Source organism: Pempheris klunzingeri, chromosome 22, assembly GCF_042242105.1.
Source record: "Pempheris klunzingeri isolate RE-2024b chromosome 22, fPemKlu1.hap1, whole genome shotgun sequence".
Taxonomy (NCBI): Eukaryota; Metazoa; Chordata; class Actinopteri; order Acropomatiformes; family Pempheridae; genus Pempheris; species Pempheris klunzingeri.
Genome location: NC_092033.1, coordinates 12665935 through 12685381, shown reverse-complemented (window position 1 = coordinate 12685381; position 19447 = coordinate 12665935). Strand labels below are relative to the sequence as shown.

The window sequence follows — 19447 nt, the reverse complement described above, 5'->3', positions numbered from 1 at the left end:
TGACGGTCGCCTACAACCAGATAAAGTGCATTTCATTTGTCTCTCTCATTGCGGCTCTTCACGGCTACTCTTACTTTATCAACATGAGCACACACACACACACACACACACATACAAGCACACATGCAAAACACTTGTGCGTGCATGCACACACACACACACACACACACACACACACGTGTACATTACAAACCGTGGCAACAAATACATCCCACCATGATGCCTAAAAAGAGCCAGAACACAGAACAGGGACATGCTTGGTGTGTCTACATGCATGCATGTCATCTTTTTTCAGTTATCTCCTTGGTCTCACCCACACACACAAACAACACACACACACACACACGGATACTCTTGGGTGCTCAGCAGGTGTTGAAGCCAAGCCTAAACATCCCTGGCCTCGATAGAAAATATCACACCATGGCCCATTAGCACCCTGCAGGGTGAGGTCTGATGGAGAGAGAGGCTGAGCCAATCACACTCTCTTGGGAGCCTCAGCAGGTGGGAAGGAGAAAGCACAGACAGGAGAGCCTATAACAGCAGTAGCCAAAGGTATAACAACATCTCTCACAAACTCAAGCGTCAATGAGGGATAAGTCAAAACTACACTTGAAACCACATCACACTCAACCATCTGATTAACACCCCGTCTCACCCAGATGCATCCTATTCCCACAAAAAACATCAAAACAAACTGCATCTTTGCTTTAAAAGATATAATCAGTAATATCTACCTGTTTATGAGTGGGAGGGCCTGCAAGGGTTGCCCCTCACTCCCCTTTTATCACAAAGGCAGCCAAGATTTCAAGCTACTGAAGAAGACAAAGCTGATCCAGGTGTGTTTTGGTTATGAATGCTTCAATATCCCAGGCCCCCCGAACTATCCAAGCTGAGCCACAATATGTGCAGAGGGCAGGCTTGAATCCAACGAGAAAAAAGATGAAGTGGCTGGGACAGGGAAGGCTGACAGAAACTGAGTGAATTAGAGAGAGACACGTATCTATAAAGTTACTCTATCAGCCATCTTGCGCTGCCTAGCCAACCCGGCGAGTTATCCGTTGCAGAGCTGCGGAGCGTCCAAGTGTAGCCAGACCAGCTGATGAGAGCAGCAGCCATAATTACATGGCCAGATTGAATGTCAGCTGGTGAACTTGGCTGTTGGGGTTGGCCACAACTTCACAGTTTGGTTGCAAATAATGCAAAATAAATGCAAGCTGGGCACGCACAGAGGTTCACAAAGGACTTCAGTACTTGCCATGAGGATTGTGTGTTACAGGCTACATTGTGAGTAAGCAAGAGTGTGGCCTCTGCAACTCAGATTATGCATTTACTGAATTAATAATGTATATAGTATAGTATGAATATAATATAATGGAGGCAAATGAAAGAACCTTTATTCTGACCATAATTTTGTGCTCTCTGCCAAAACGTCAGTAAATTGTATGATACAAAAAGCACCTGCCTAAAAAGGGATGTCTATCCGACCATCAATGTTTTGGGGGTTCTCTGGGGAAAAAAAGGTTTGAAAGCCTCTCATTAAATGCCAAAGCAATCTTTACCGAACTGAACCACACATTTAGACTCCAAACATTTCAAAGCAAATGATTTACTTTCAACTCTCCCTGCCAGCTACAGCAGTGAAGTGACGGTCTGAACAAAGTGTCCAACATCCAGATGGTGTCCTGTCAACTCCTGTTCAAAGAAGTGTTCAGCAGTCATCTTTCTTGACCCATAAAAGCATGAAAAGAGCAGCATTGAAAAAAGAAAAAAAAAAAAGAAAAAATTAGACAATGACGCACCAGGAAAAGGCTCTCGGGCCATTTCAGAGGGAATCTGCTCTCGTAATTAATGACTCAAAGTGCTGTTTCTCATCCTGCCCTCTGTTCCTTCTCTTGACACATTACTGGTGATGCTGAGGCAGATAAACTCCACTCTCAGTGCCGGGATAACAAGATGAGTCTCACCTCTTGTGACGGCCGCTCCCAGATCTAGGGGTATCCTGAAACAAATAAAAAGAAAAGGAAAGAGGCACCTTCAGTCCAACAAGAATAATTTGACAACATAACTTCAGTGCATTGCGCATGCTTTGAAGATTAAAAATGATCCATCTCTAATTGCTCTCTAATGTTGTAATTTCAGAGAATAGATATGAGAATGAGTTTTTAAGGTATCATCTGTTGTGTTCATCTGCCTTGGGTGGTGTTGGTTCACCAGAGAGGAAAAAACACAAAACCTCATCTGCAGGAAATGAGAAATGTATCAGGGCAGCATTTATAGAAAGCATTTAGGTTGTGTATGAATGTTTTTCAAATCGCAGCTGCTGAGCTGATATATTGATGATCTTTGTTGCATTTAATAGTTCAGCAGGAGCTCTATAGCCCCAAGTTGTTGGAAGGCAATCTTGTTTTGCAACATGAAAGTGCATGTTTGTCTTGTTTCCCCATTACTGTACGATCTAAAGGTTGTTTAGATCTATACAGCAGTGATGCTCCGATAAGATCGCCTTCGGTAAAATAGTGTTTCCCTCAAAAAATGAAGTGTGGGTCACGGGCGGCGTGAGATGAATACGCATTTTCTTCTCTCCTAAGGTCTTTGTGCAATGAAGGCTCCCGTGTTTGATTGAGGAGCCTTGGCTCTGCTGCAATTTATCAGTCAGAACTTGGCTTTAGCGGATGGAGGGAAACGTGCCTGACTCTTAGCATGCACCAGCCTCTCTGTCTCAGTGACATATCATCCATTACCTGTGGATGAAATCCCGCCCTGCATCTCTTCCCTGTCTCAGGCTTGGATAGATTTAGTAAGATGGAGGGCAGAAAGAGGGCAGTCTGCAGCAGCGATGGGGTATAAACTAAATAATACCTAATCTTCGCATGAGGCCTGGCTCAAGCAACAGCTGGATTTAAAAGCAATTTGATGAATTTTGTTTTAAAAACTGACATTTTCTGGTATTTGGGGGAATGGAACAGCTGCCATAGCCAGTTGTAGCTGTGAAAACCTTTCCTCACAAACGGTCTTATCAGGAATTTAGTTAAAGGCAGGCAGATGGTGCTGAATTTCAGACTGGGCCTCAACTATACCAAAGAGTAGAGGCTCATAAAAGAGGAACCACGCTGCAACAAAATATGTCTTTCCCTATTGAGTCATATTCAAATTATTTTCTAAATTACTTGTTTAGTCTACAAAATAAGGAAAAATGTCCATCATTATTTCCCAGCATTTTGATTTGAGAGGGTGAAATCATGATTAGTGCACACAGTGTTCTGTCAAAGTCTGAAGCCTCATTGAAAACATTTATAGTTGAGATATGATCTGTATAGTTTTCAAAGCAGTTCCTGCAAACAGAGTGTCCTTTCAATACTGTAGAACTGTAGATATTAAAAAGATGCTGTCTAAATGTAAATGTGTGTACACGCTCTTGCTCCCACAGGCTAGTGTAACTTGAATAAACCAACAGGAGTCTCTGAATATACAACTGACCTGGAAGCCGCCTTTGAAGGAAACAATTGTTTGCTTTCACATTCCCCCAGAAGTTTAATACGTCTGTTTTGTAAGATCCAGCATGAGCAAGTTTCATGTATTGAAGTCTGCTGGCCTGCTGACAGGGGTCAGTGGACTGGATTGATTCTTTTCTGGGGTGAAAAAGGGTTGAAATGAGTCGAAACAACAGTATGAGGGAAGGTCACAGCGGGCAGCATGTGTTGTGAGGCTACACCAGTGATGCATGAAGTCAAAACAAACAGCAAGAATTATTCTTATATGATACTGAGTGCAAACTGCAAAGCTAAAGCTGGACTGTTTCTCTGCATCCACTGACTGGCATGAGAATGTATGAATCTTTTGGGCAGCTATGAATGAATTTCAGTGTTAAGTTGTGTTGTCTGCAACGAAGTTCAGAAGCACTGTGCTACAAATAAAAGAACAATATCTGATCTGCTTGTAATCACTTGCATTTTGTCAGAATCTTGTGCTAATCAATCATCTTGTACCATAGTCATGTTTCAGCCACTTCCACTGAGGCAGCAGCTCGACTGCAGATACATGATCAGGAAATGCCATTTGTGTTCCACCCTCACAAATTTTTATCCATCTAGTCCATCCACACAGGAAAAACACTGTCAACTGTCTTCTTCTTCCTCCTCTTCTGGGGGGTAGGACAGATTCTTTTTAAAATAATCGATTATCTTAATGTCACAATAACAAGTAATCAGTGTGTATGGTATCACAGTATATGGGACAGTCCAACAATGACAATACTTAATATTTGGTATTTTGATATGCAGCCAAAATATCTGAAAATGAAATCGCATGGTGATCACAGCACAAATCCTAGACTTCATTTGCTATATTGCCACTGTACCTTCTCGCAGTGTTTCACCTTCTGTCTGGGATATGAATCTGTGAGACAAGGTCAGCGTAATTCATGTACGACTTCTTCGCTGCACACAATACAAGCCAGCGCAACTTTATTTATCATGCTTGAGCTGCGCTGACAGCTCCCATAAGCCGCGCTGCAGAGCTCAGAGCTACTAAGAATAGAGAGACAAATATCAACAATAAAACAAGGACTTTATCACTGAACTCCAGCATATTACAGTTTGACATTTCTGTGTGCATGTGTGCATGTGTGCCTGTGCAGACCACTCCATGCCACTGTGTGATCAAAACACATTCAAATGTCTTGCTCGGATATTTAGGGCTAGATGTGATCTATAATAATCTTGATAGCTCATTAAATTCAAACATGTTTAAAGGAATGCCATCTGAGTCTATGGCAGAAAGACTCAGATGCCTGACAGAAAGGCACTCAGAGCATTTCACTCAAATTTTAAAGGAGGCATTCAATAAATTCAAAAGAGACACATAATTACGTGTGATTGGGACTGATCCAGCAAAACAAGGCTACTAGAAAGTCTCTTTGGAAACACCTGAATTCTTTTCCCATCGCTTATTCCTGCAACTTATTTATGGCATCTGCATATTAATTAAAATAACTATGGGCTAAAATTGCACACTGTGGACTTTACAGCTCTACTGTTATAGAAAGAGAGATTCTTTGCAGTTCTCTCACACACCGTCTTAATTAAGATGCCAACCTCACATAGCTGTCTGAGTCTTTGATGCCGGCTGAAGAAATAGATGTCAAAATGCCAACCTGGAACATTAATAGAAGGCTGAAGATGAAAACAAGACTAACCTGCAAGTCTAACACCGTAAACAGCAACAGAAAGTCGTGTTAACCTCTTGCCATTTGCCTGACCGGTACTGCTACTGCATGTGTGTCAGTAAAAGATATTTTTCCCTGTTTATACCATACACTGTGCAAAAGAAATGGATGTAGCCACTATGATGTCACCCGCTGGTTTGTAGACTGCCATTTCGAAGCCTCGAGTGAGGCAGTTTGGTCGCTGCCATCTTGATTCTGAAACCAGAAGTAACAATGATTTGACAAAGTCCCTTCGAACTGATTGGTTAGTCATAAGGTAGTCCCGCCCTAAAGCATACCCTGCTTTATGGTCTATGTTCTTCTAAATGGGACCATCATTTACTAAATGACCAGCATGCTGTGTTGGTGAGGACTTGAAACTAGTGACTGATTCCATAAACACAGACTTGTTAGGAAAGTGAAAAGTAGGATCATATTGTCATAGACTTCCATGCAATCTGATTTCTTTTTAGAGCCAGTGGAGCCGCCTCCTGCTGGCCAATAGAAAGAATGCACATTTAGGGGATTTCAGCACTGGCTTCACTTTTCAGACCCTTTTCAGATACTATGCCCATTTCATTTATACAGGCTATGGTATTTCTCTATGGTCAAATCAACTTTTCTTGCACCCATGCAATACCTGTAGTCGAAAAAATCCAGGCTGCTTATTCTGCAACCACACTTTCTTTTTTATGTTTATGATTTTGAATTAAGTCTGATCTAGTGTCTCTGGTTTGCTGTCAACACTCTGTTTAGTTTCTCCCCAACAAGCTGAAGTATTTTTGCTGGTAGCAGCTTCATTACAGTTAGTTTAGTTCAATAGTAATCCTTAAACTCGTGAATCAACCTAGGTGTGAATGTGATCAAATATTGTTTCAGGAAACAAGATGACATTTAGTTTGCTGCTGGGTGGAAATGCCATGTGATGGGTAGTGAACATTCCCCTGCTGTTCAGACAAGATGCTCTGCATCAGCACCTTCTTTTGGACTGAAAGGTGCTAATTAAAAATGCAAATGAGGCTTGTTAAAAAGTGCTGGATGGGTATTGTCAGCAGTATGTGTTTGTGCCAAGAGAGCGAGAGGCCGAAAAAGACCTGAACTGCTCTGTTGTGGACTTGGCGCCACATTAAATGCAGATGATCCTGAGGAATGTTCCATATGGTTCTGGCTGCTGGATCACTGAAACAGGTTTCCTTGTAGGAATTGCATACCAGAGAGAGGTAAAGCCCGATAACCAGGACCACATGCCCGCCTGTCAGACCGGCCATCTCTGAGCCGGCACATATCAGATACATATGTCCTGTCACACACACACAGAGCACACACCATCTCTATAAGTTAAGTCAAATGGAAGACAGGGTGAGATGGAAAAAGGACATCATTACAAAATGTAAAGCATCTGATAAAATATTTCATATCCAAGATCCTTTGTGGAGTTTCCATTATGTCTTCAGCAACTAACACAGAAGAGTTACAGCTTGTTTTGGTTTGGAAATGCTCGGAGACCTGGGGAGACTGTTAACAGCCCTGCAGCTCTGCACAGAAGTTGAACTGAGCTTTTTAAAAACTTTTTCTCCAGATATCTTGATACCAGCTAAGAGGCCCGACTGGACGCTGTATATCATAACGGGCCTGACATGGCAATTGCTTGTCTCCCTTTGAAAAATTAGGCCCAAGAGGAATAGCACATTTTTCTGACGCTCCGTCTTTACAGATGTCTAGCTGACAGCTCTGTAGTAAATCCACTGACCGCGCTAGATCTCCCCTGCTCTTTATTTCTCCCAGTCTGCCTCCTTATCAGCGAGTTGGCACAGGACCCCCTGCAGAATACGAATGTCAGTTTTATATGAGTGACAGTGAGACATCTAATGGTTAGTTTCTGCATAGCCCCATCTGGTCTGCATTAGGCCTCATGTTTTAATGGTGAGAATAGATTCAGCAGGCATGAATGGACATATTCAGTTTCAAATAGACTTAGAATCTCTCCCTCCACATGGACAGACTGTAGGGAAGCTGCAGAAAAATGATTCTACCGAATAGCTTGTTCTTTGTTTGTACCTTATGTAAATAGTGGAACCCTTCACTTTTCACTTTTTCCCTCTTTTCCACATCTCAGCAGGTGCTGTCACAATCTTCCTGTAAGTGTGATATTTGAGTACATATTTCATACACAAGTCTTCGCTTCGCGTAAACAGCCTCAGACAGTTTCAGCCTAAAAACAAAAATAAGCTTGCTGATGCATACCAGCCAATCCATCAGGAACACAACTCTTAGCTGCAGCCACAAAAGTTGTCACTCAGTGGCAGAGCCATTTGAGTTGTATTTTTTTTATTTCTTTCAAATGGTAATTTTCATGCCAAGCAGATGATGATGATGATTTACAGAACTGCAGAGTGGGGGTTTCTGTTGTTGTTACACAGCTGGATGCTTTTCATACGCTCTGTGTGCTCAACTTGTTGTTGGAAATAAGTGTGTCTATTCGAAGATGTTTTAATTTACATAAACTGAACCACTGAATACAAACTACTGTTCTCTACAAAATAAAACAACTCAAATTATGAGTGTGTCTGATTTCGTTTTATTTTTGCTAATTTATTTAAGTCACATAAACACACAATTACTTGCAAAGATTAAAAGACTAATTTTGTAGTCACCATATACACAAAGCAGATCCTAATGCTGGCTTTCAAATGAAGTCTGATAAATGAGGCTCTTAACTTTGTGGACCTGAGCTGCAATGTAATAAAACGGCTTTGTTTCTGCTTATTTTCGGGACTAATTGTGTTGCTTTATTACTCATTCACTTTGAAAAGCCCTTGTTTTGTCCATCTTACTGTCCAAATCCCAAAGATATTCGATGTTAAAAAACTGAGCAAAGCAGCAGAAAATCATTCAGATTTCACGTCAGGACTTTGAACCAGTGAAGGTTTTCCTTACTTTTGCTTGATAAAAGACTTGAATCGCTGATCACCAGCACTACTATTGTTACAAGCAAAGCCCATCAGTCTTTAAAGTTGCGTGAACAATCGCTGCAGTGAAGGCCCCAGACTTGTGGGGAACAATCTGTCCGAGAAGTTTTAACAGCATTTTAGGGGGTTTCTTTTTGTTTTTAACGGATTTCACGGTGATGATGAAATGCAGGGACACTTTTGGGTTTTGCATCACTGCAGCTTTTTACACAAACTGAGCTCCTGGGCTTGCCGGGTATCTTCTTGAGCAACAGTGCCTCTGTTTGGCAGCAGCTTTGTATCAGTCTGCACAATATTCTGCTTGAGTGAAGTGTGGAGGAAAAGTAGAACATTGTATTTGTCTGTGACAGAAAATATAGACCAGAATGTGCCAGCACTACTGCAGAGACATCATGTCTCTTCTTGGATGTCAGAGGCCTTTTTTGATTATGACGGACTTTAATCAGCTTTATGTTCACATATATTATTATGTGCTGATATCTAAAACTGAGCTTATATCTACACATACTGGGCAAATACAACCAAGACTATCCACCTGGCTAGATACCAAAGGTACAGTAAGTGAGAAAATATAATGGCTGTGCGGCTCTCACCACCTTCCTCCTGTCAGGTCACTTCTTACCATTAAGTGGCCAGTGACGGGATCAGCTGTCATGGCCTCGTTCTGGAAAGTGTTGGCCTGAACCAGCTCCTCCTCCTCCCTCCTGTCCTTCTCCCCTGCGTCATCATCATCTAGCTCATCAAGGCTCTGAGGGAAGAAGAAGAAGAAGACAATGACAGGTGAAGAGACAAAAAGAAAAAGGAGAGGAGCAAGTATAGTCACAGAGGCTGCATCCCTGCAGCAAGAAATCAGGCTGCGGGCAGAAGCCGGATTACGACAAGAAGAAATCAAAGAACAAGAAACGGCCTGGGATTTGCTTCGCTAAAATGGCAACATGGAAACTGTGGTTAGCAACTTAAAATGATATCTTTTTTTCAAACACATTTCATTAATCAAAAGAAATGTTGTACCTGCAACCCATTCATAGGCATGTGAGAGCTCTGGAGGACTTGCAAATTTGTCAGCAATCATTCTTGAAATGGGACACAGCCACAAAAGAGGCCCAAAATTAATCTGAAACCTGTGTTTACATGCAGCAATCTGGAATCTAATCTCTTCATTGGCGGCCATATTTTTGAACCTTGGCTGGTTCATACTAAAAGTATATTTGAGATATTTATTGTTATTTTTCGGGGAGTTAGGCCTGGCTCTACAGTGAGAGCAGTTTTTTCTTGCCATTTGAATGTATCATGAACCTTTTTTATTTTATTGCCAGTGTATTTTGATTGTGTATTTTGTTTTGGATGCAAAAGTCCACAATTCTGCCTCTGCTGTAGTCTGAAGTTTTGTCATGCACATGTAGTTAAATCCTGTATGAAACTCATTAGTTACCCTTAAACGTGGCCAAGAAATCAGCTTTCTCCAACAGAAACCAAGCTGTGCTAATGACGTTTCTGTAAACCCTTACTGTGATTTTAAGAAATCAAGATTCTCGTTTACACCAAGTAAAGAAATCAGGTCCCTGTAGAAAACCAACAATAACTCGGCCCTTTCGGTGCACGTTAAGACACTGACAGATGTGCGGTGACAGACGAGGTCATTCCCACCATAACAGTGATGGTGACCTCTGGCTGAGATCCGCCAGGTTCTCCTCTTAATCCTCTTAAGACATGATCACATTCACTTCCAGGAATCCCTGAGGAGCTGCAGCTCAAACACTACCAAACATTAGATGGACTCTGGTCAGGCAACAGGAAGACAGCCTGTACAAGAGCCTTTCACCTCATGGGGACAGTCTGGGGGATTTTCAACCAGAGGAATGTCCCTTAAAAACACAATAAAAAACATGCACAAACATACAGAGCACAAACATCCCTTTGAGAGCAGAGTGGGGAGTTAGCTTTCATTATTTCAGCAGAGATTCTGCACAGTGTCTGGGAAAACCTCCAGCTTTACTCCTTGCAATCTTAGCTTTGTCATGATATATGTGCACGGCCTCAGCTTCCTATTTGCATTACTTTTACATTGACCTGTGCGGCAGAGTTACTGGGCTCATCTGTCAAGAACCATGAAGACACATTGCGTAAACAGAGCTCGACATTAGGATGGATGGTTGGATCATGATGAGAGACAGAGATCGGGGCCAAACTCCCAGAGGGTCACAATGCAAACCAGTCTTTCCTGTTTCGCGCTGCAGGGTGAACAAAAGGTGCCTGCTCAACAGGCCCTTTAGTGGTAAAAATAGCCTTACAAGGTTAACAAGGAATGCAGTCATTTGCAAGGCCTTTCCTGCCAAAGGGTTTATCAGTTGTCCTTGGGGAAAACGCCAGCCCTTTTCTTTTTGACTTTTCCTTTTGAGTCTAATGTTGCACTCTCTTCCTTTTCCTGATGTAACTCGGTGCTCACCAGCCCTCCCTCCATCTCTAACATGCGTGTACATGGGGGTGGACGCGATAACAGGAACAAGCCCTGCAATGAATACTACCTACTTCATGTCAGAGGACACGACTTCCATAGTTTGTGGTGTTCTTGCATTGCACACTTTTTTACTTAATTGTATGCATCTATGTGTTTTCTTGCAACAATTTACAGTTACCAACTCTGACAGGCCTCCACTTCAAGATTACCTAATGATATGTGGGAAATAAAGGCTAGTGGCCCTGGAGTTAAAATGGGAAATTAAACAGAAGTTCGTCTGTGTCAACAACACATAGTGAGCTGTGCAGTGACTAACCGCTCTGCTATGCACAAAGTTGCCTGAGATGTGGAATTGGGAATCTCAAAGTTTATTTTGGATGGCGATGCAGCCTGTTTTGCCCTCTAGTATTCCAAATTGCTGTACATTTCTTCTACTCCAAATATAGGGAAAGGGGAATCTACGTGCAGCCATATAAGGGATGTTTTGGCCACTGACATCATCAAAATGAGTGCGTGTTTTTCTGGACGATTTTCTATGTTGGACCGTGGAAACAGAAAGAGAAGGCGTGGAGGGATGAACGAGCTATGCTCTGATCGAAGGTTTGACTTTGAGTGTTTTGAGAGATGTGTTCATGTTTAATCCTTACAAAAGGGTCCAAGACACAAAGTTACTAAAAATGGGATCATTTTTTAGACCAAATGGTGTCAAAGATACAAGAGCATTGTTCTTTAATATCACTGTTAGTGGCTGAAGTAGTTTTGTTATTTTTAACAGGTCATTATTCTCCTTTAGTTTGTAAGCAAAACCACAGTTTGTACTGCCTGGACATATTGGCCAACAGAGTGTTTACATTTTCTGTCAGGACCCATTGTTTTATCGAAACAAATGATGTTATCTAGTGTACATTCAATATTTATTGGAATATTTTGTACCAGTGTGACTGAGATAAAGATGGCTCACTTGAATCACAATTTCAGCAAAGCATTAATCCAGAATTTTTTCCCCCAAACTTGTCTTCTCGTTTCAGTTTTGTTTAGTTGGATGCAAGCTCACCAGATGAAATGGATTATGCTTGGTAGAAGCGTGTTTTAAACTACAGCAGGACTTTCAGATTAATTAGATATACAAAACACTTATTTTTATTAGATTGCAGAATTACATGATTATTATTCCTGTAAGTAAGGTCACTATGCAATCATCTATGATTAAGTGGCCCCTACTGTGCCATCATTTTGGTAAATGCTGGAAAATGCAACAGCAAGTTGATAAAAATAACTTGGCATGCATCATCATCACTGGAGTCAAAGAGATAAAAAAAAAAAAAAAAAAACATGAGTGTGAGCTTAAAAGAAGCAGCCACATTTCCAGAATCTTCTCTGCTTCCTGTTTACTGCAGGACAAAGTGTCAGTGCTTCACAAGAGTGTTTACTTTGGTAAAACACGTATCCTGGTGTGCTCGGGCCTCAATACTCATGTCCATCACTCTGTACATGAAATATTGAAGAAGCTACATCAGGAGCAGAGCTTCACGGTCTCTTGGAATGACTGTTGTGGTTGGAAACTCTCTCTTTGGGGTGGGAAATGATCGGCCACCTCTTCTAAAACTCTACCCCTGACTGCAAATATCTAAATGCATCTGATTCTTTGTCTGCACGACAGCCAGCAGTGTGCTTTAGTTCCCTATTCTGGCATTTGACTTTTAAGTGAATGTCAAAGTGATGCTGTCTCTAGCTTAATTGAGTGAGCCGACTACAGCGCGTGGCAGAAGACCTTCAGCAGCAGCTTCATCAAAAAAAGCTCTGAGAAGGAAAGCAGAGCACATAGAGTTCTTCTTCCCAAACATTAGAGGTCAATTTTGAATAAGACACAGGGGTCTTTATTAGCTATATACATGTTAAACACATTACACTAAGCTGGAGGTCTTTTCCTTCAGCTGGCACATTATTTCTATATCCTTTCTTTGATTTCAACATGTGCAAATAAGTGAAACTTTTGCATTCCCCCCTTTCCTGCATACATACTTACATACAGACAATAGTTTAGCACAAGAATATCTTTCAAAATGGCTTCAAGTCTCCAAATCTGTTCAGCAGCACTGACACAAAAAGGTAGTTACAGCTACTGTGGCTGCCATGGCAACCGCTGCTGCAAACATACAAAATGCAAACATACACAGTGAGACTACAATTAGGCCTCTAACCAGCAATCAAAAGATGTATGATACATGAGTACATACTGACAACATGACTTCATCACTACATATCAAGTTTCATCTTTTGTCACGGTGTTTTTCAAATTTCATTTGATTAGAAATCTACAAAATCCACTTAATGACTCAAATGTGATGATGTTAGATGAGTCTATTATTCAGAAAACAGCGAAAACTTTCAGCACTGCTGGTCACTAACAATTTAAATAGTACATTATTATCATATGATAAATATTTAATACAAAAATATTTTATACAAATTAGGGTTGGGGAGTATGATCTAAAATGTATATCATGATAAACTGTCCTGATAACAACATTAACAATTACTATATTTTAACACCACTATATCTCTCCCACTATAATTAACTGCTAGCTCGCATTTATGTTTGTCTGGCTTCATTTATAGTCTGCACAGGTAAAGATGTCTGGAGACTTTAGGCTGACTGGTTGGTTGAAAGTTCTTTTTAAACATCACTGGTTGTAATTCGATTGTAGCTGTTCTGTTTATATGAAATTCAAATCATTGTTTACATTCATGTACATTCAAAGTTTGCAAGAGGTTCACAATGTCAGTAATGTGCTGAATTTATTGTCCAGGCCAAATCCCCCAAATCCAAATACCCCGTCTTCTTCTGTGAGAACCTACAGCAGTTAAGATCCAATATGAACATCCAAGCTGCCTTGTCACCCTGCCAGTGCGCTGTCCACTTAGTCCTTAGATTTATCTCTAAACAAGCAAAGGGCACCTCCTCTGGAGGCACACTCTTATACAACAGGCTTAATGACTTGTGTGTATTAATCACCTGCCACTCGTTGCAGCACAGCGACTTCATTAAGATGATCTATTAGAGAAAAGGAACGCTGGCACGCTGATGCCCACTGTCTTTTAATCAGGACTGCCAGTCACCTCACACAACAGCACAGACAGGCACAGCACTGCGCTCAGGTATAGGAGAGATCAAAGTGAGGACATACACCCCCGAGCTGCTGGCTGATTAATGTTACACTACAACTGCCAAGGTCAGTGTTAGGTCCTGGAGAGGTACGCCACGCAGGAGCAGGAGTGAGACATCATTTGACAACCTCAAAAAGGCACGACTGGACCTTCACTGAGCCGTGCCAAAAATACTACATTTAATGCTGCAAGGAAAACTTTGATATTCCGTCAGCTGCTGTGACCTTTATCAAAAAGTGAAGTATTATTTAATAATAATATCATCAAGAGTTACTGGTAAGTCTGGGCAAAAGGTTTAGAAGTGGAAGGTACTCGATGTCTATACCCATTTTATTCCAGCATGCAAAGAGAGTGGGGTCACACCAACTTATATTTAACCAGCAGGGTCTCTTTTGAAATCAAAACCTTAAGTTGAGGCCAAAATGACAGCATAATGAAGTTACACAACTCAACACAGACCTTAGAACAAATGAAAAAAAAAAAAAAAACATGAAAGGCATTAACATACTTTAAAAAAAAAAGATTTTCCATCCTAAACTAAAGCTCTACATTATCATGATTTATCACCACTCCAGTCAAGATTCATCACCACCGTCAATCCCTGCAGGGTTTCATTCACTCTTCCAAAATCTGATGCCTTTTCATTTGAAGTCCCAAAATTACACAATGGGGTTTTTTGTGAGAGGGTTGTTTGGGGACAGTCGAGTCAAACAGCGTACAAGACATTCTCAAGAATCAAAGCTTGTATTGGCCACAAAGCCACGGGTTGCTTTCTAAAAAATTGTGTGCTTATCAAGTGAAAGCCTTGCACTTCTTGGCTTTGAACTTGACGTCTGCTTGACCCTCATTTTCACTCCAAGTGAGACTTTAATGTTTTAATCAGCAGTCAGCCAGACCTCAAAATGAGTTCACTTTTCACGGAGGGGGGTGCAGTAAAAAAAAAAAAAGCTTTTGACAAACAAACAACAGGGGGCCGGCTGCGATTGCTGACCCAGAGATAGCAGCATCAGCATTCCTCTGGATGTGTCAGACAGAGCTGAGGCCCGAGGGCAGGCCAGGCGGACACAGCAGGGCAGAGATCTTTGACTGTCTGAAAAAGCTTTAATACATCTGTGGGAAACAGCCCGTGGCGCACTTCAAGTTTGCCAAACTTGTTCTCTGGTCTATAACCTCCATAGTCGGTTGAAAGGGAGTAGCAGTTTCGACCAGGCTTGTGAAGAGTCTGGCTGTGTGTGTTTTTGTGTGTTAGAGGGGGGGTTCACTCATATAAGTGTATTCACTTTTAAACTCACTTTTAAACTCCAACACTGCAGACCTCCATAGAAAACCACAGAGCCTGTGCTCAGCCTGTATCTGTATCTGCATGTGTGTTGGCAGACGTGCAAAAAGAAGTTGCAAAGCAGCGAACTGCAGCAATAAATGTTTTATTGGCAACAATTGTAGTATTGGTTAGGCTCTAAAGCTGGGTCCCGACATAGATTTATAGATTACAGTTGGACATTACAGTATTGTACATGGTCAGTTTATATTATGCTTTAATTATATTCCCCAGAGTAATTGTATCAGCATTTTCTCATTTACTTTGTCATGTGCAGCAATGATGGGCTACACACACACTGGTTTTAATATTCTTTCAAATCCGTCATTTACGTTGACAGAGAGCAACAATCACAGTAGCAGGTTTGGAGTGGAGATATCTTCATTAGATGTTTGTTAGGAGAAAGGAGAAAGTTACTTGGCCTTTGTTCAACTTCCTTAACGTTGCCTTTTTATCATCAATCTCCACCAGCATCTGAAACTTGTAGGAGAAAACACCTGAGCTAGCCTGAGCTGACCAATCACAGTTCTTGCAGTCTCTACATTCTATCTCTCAAGTCGCCGCAGCCACAACATATAGTTGCCTTTTTGAGTGGGAGTACACCCACCACCACATAGCTGTGGCAGCTATAGACGTAGAGAAGAAATATCAACAACTGTCAGTCATTTTTGCATTTCCTTCAAACAGCTGGCTGTATGGCTCAGCGAGCCCTTGTTCATGGATTCCAACACAGTGAAGTGCATAACAGGCCAGGTGAAGACCTTAAATAACCCTCTTCCCTGCAGCTCCATGCTGTGCCTCTGACCCTCCGCAGACTTTAACAGTCTTGACACCGTGACCTCCCTGCATGCACAATCCAACAGGCTTTAAGAGTAACAGTAGTTTACCAAGCTTTTATCAGACCCACTGCTACTGTATCCAACTGAATGTGAAGCCAATGAATAACCAAATCAATCTGAAACCAGAACCCAGCTGTGAATGAGCTCTAAAGTGCTTATTGAACGCATTAAAATCACAAGGCAGGTGAAATTAAGAGTTGCAGGTAAGTGACACAGTCAAACAGAAAAACGAAGGGTTACATTACAAGGCGTGTAAAAGTGTAAAACATTGCTAATGGGTTAACATTAACAGAATTTGTTTAATGCTATGAAATTATTCAAGATCATGGAGAAGTGTGTAATTATATGGTTTCGCAATGGATACCCGATAAATATTTAGATAGTGGTTGAATTTATGCACAACAGATTGGTTTTACATAACTGAAGAGCAAATGCCAAGCCTGTTGCCCATTACAACTGACCCTCGATGCCATTTCTCCCAGAATTAGAAATTTTAAAACATGTTATCAAATGCTACACGGACCCAAATCTTAATATACTTCCATGATGCCTAGCTAGGGTACAAACATTGCCAGTGTGTGAGCGCATGTAAGTGAAACCAATTCGCTTTTGGTTCATAAAACCTGCCAAGTGCCTGCATTTGTGTTTTCCCATCCTTTTCCTCCAGGTATAAACATTGTCATCCCAGGAAATAGAGGGCAGACTGAACTCTCCTGTCCTGATGTGCAGGAGGTCTTTATCTTTTTGTGTATTTGCTCAAGCCTCCTCCTTATAAACACTGCTGGCTTGCTTCTCAGTGGAGGCTATGCAGCTTGTGGTTACAGCCCCATTGGCAAGTCAGCTGTTTTATTTTGAATATTTACTCAGTGAGATTGTAGATGTAGCCTAGATTCAACAAAGTGTTGCAACAAACAAGTTTTTGCATGTTTGCATGCAGGTCAACTACAAATCTCATCCACTCAACATTGGTGCTAACAACACTGCAATCTATTGTGCTGTGTTTTAGAAATTTGGATATATTTATCTTGCCATTCCAGCTATCCAATGGTTTCCATTTCTTAAGCATACTATGAAGAGTTATTAGCCAACAGTTGAAACGTGAGTTGTGTAATCCATCACAGTGAACATCAAGTCTGCATTCACTTATTCAAGTTACATTATCATTATAAGGTAACCCAGTGCAGACTTTTTGAAATGATCTACACTTAAAACTGCATTACCATACAACAGTAATGTAACATTGCATTGGATTGATTGTGATGGATTAGGCAATCAAAGCAAGTTTCAACAGTTTGTAATGAATGTAAATCAATGGCTGCCTGGAGTGTTACAGATATTGAACATTTGGCAAAATATGAAAATCAACAGCTTCAGAGTTTTAAATAAATACAATGGGCGGGAAATACAAAACAGCATTTATATGGGATATTTGATGGATATGGTTATTATCTGCAAGGCAACATAAATGTTCAGCCATCCTGACATGCCCATACTGACACTCATCCTCTTGATACATGACATTGAGTAATAACTGTTTTCTCCCTCCGCTAGGACAAGAGCTTTAGGCTGTCTTGAGAGAGGAGCGATAGCTTTAACATCTGTGTGTACCGACCACAGACCAGGATGCCTGTAATTCAAGCCAGATAGAGACGGCGGGGGCAGGCTGGTGGTGATGGCTGCTAGAGCATTTATCCCTGCAGCCTCTACTGAGTCCTGTGTCCTGGGAATGAATCCTGTTCCTGCAAACCAGCAGTAATAACGGGGTGCCTGCTGTGTGCCGTACAGAGGCCGCAGGGGGAAGTGATCCTGTGTTTTGTCTAACTCCTAGTCTTGTTTTCGTCCTGGTGCTGGCATGCGCACTTCTTCTTCCTTCCTGTCCTGATGTTTTTTGCACAGCAAGGCACAAAGTATAAACTCACCAGTCCTACCAAGCTGCTGCACAGTGGTGTTCCAACACTTTTACTTTACTTATGTTTCTAGCAGCACTCGTGGCAGAACAAGTTGTTGTGCTGGGCTCTTCACTAGAGGACATTGTGTACTGTTAACTAGGGTGTTAATGTCTTCTTGCAGCATCTATTTAGACTGACATGCTCCTTTAAAAAATTATAGCAGTTAAGTCAAATGAAAACTGAGTGACTCATTTTAAATTCAGCATGAGCGCGGAGGACTGTACATCTCACTGTATGCAAGTTCACTCTAGTGATTGATAGGAGGAGAGTTAATAACTGCTTATCTCATGGCTGTTTTATCAGCAGACTACTATGTGACCCCTGATCCTGAGCTGTTCCTGGCAGCCTCCAAATCTCCATAAACTTCCTCCTTGGAATGTCTGGTATCTCCTCACGTGTACAGCCGATCCTCGCCCTGTACCACAGTGCTTTGCCAAATGGGTTGTTTAACATCTGGTATCCCAGATCACTCTTATTTTACCCACAAAGCCTGTGTGAGTGTGTTGGATCTGGTCTACCTTGCAACCTGGCATGGACTGAACTCGTCCATTTGGCAGGAGAGAAACAAACCCAGCGCTTAGACAGAGAGGTATTGTGTCAGCAGACCCTTCTCACGATCACACCTCACAAAGAGAGGAGACGTCTTGGGCCATTGTGGAGCACTGCCACTTGAGGAGGAGAAATCTGTCCCGCTTCTCTGCTGATTGGGCTTATCTAATGAGAATGAGACGGTCAGAGAGCCAAGTGCCATTCAGAGCTTTCTGCTTTCTGCGGGGCCATCGTGTTTTTTGGCTGGGTTTTCTTGGCCGAGGGCTCACGCTCATTCAGAGCTCCAACAACTCTGGGACTATTCAGGTTTCATAGACCTATCAAAAGAACCACAGACATGCTGGGCAGGAGTAAAGCCAGGTCCACAGCATCCAGGAAGCTACAAAAGTGGCAGCAGTAACCACAGTGCAAATGGCTTTCACACATTGTCGCATTTCTCAATGATAGTACTGCCAAATGTAAAAAGTCCTCCAAAATGTAGAAAGCAACCTAAATACAGATTTTTTATAAGTAACGTGATCTACCTATTCTATACGCTTCAAATACAATCCACCTTCATATTCAGGGCACCACATACACACGTGGACAAAATTGTTGGTACCCCTCTGTTAATGAAAGAAAAACCCACAATGGTCACTGAAATCACTTGAAACTTACAAAAGTAACAATAAATAAAAATTTACTGGAAATTAACCATTGAAAATCAGCCATTACTTTTGAATTGTGGTTCAACAGAATTATTTAAAAAAACAAACTAATGAAACAGGCCTGGACAAAAATGATGGTACCTCTATAAAAGATTGAAAATAATTTGACCAGAGGAACATGTTTAACTCAGGTGTGTCCTTTAATTGGCATCACAGGTGTCTTCAAACTCATAATCAGTCAGTCTGCCTATTTAAAGGGTGACAAATAGTCACTGTGCTGTTTGGTGACATGGTGTGTACCACACTGAACATGGACCACAGAAAGTGAAGGAGAGAGTTGTCTCAGG

General features: G+C 41.5%; 1 protein-coding gene across 1 annotated transcript in view; it reads right to left on the bottom strand.

Moving 5' to 3' along the window:
- Nucleotides 1-19447, bottom strand: part of pawr (PRKC, apoptosis, WT1, regulator) — a 62251-nt gene that overhangs the window by 10260 nt on the left and 32544 nt on the right. The window contains exons 2-3 of the mRNA XM_070853679.1: nucleotides 8795-8920; nucleotides 1965-1999 (exon numbers count right to left, since the gene is read on the bottom strand). Coding sequence (XP_070709780.1) covers nucleotides 1965-1999; nucleotides 8795-8920 — 161 coding nt within the window. The remainder of the gene's footprint in view (nucleotides 1-1964; nucleotides 2000-8794; nucleotides 8921-19447) is intronic.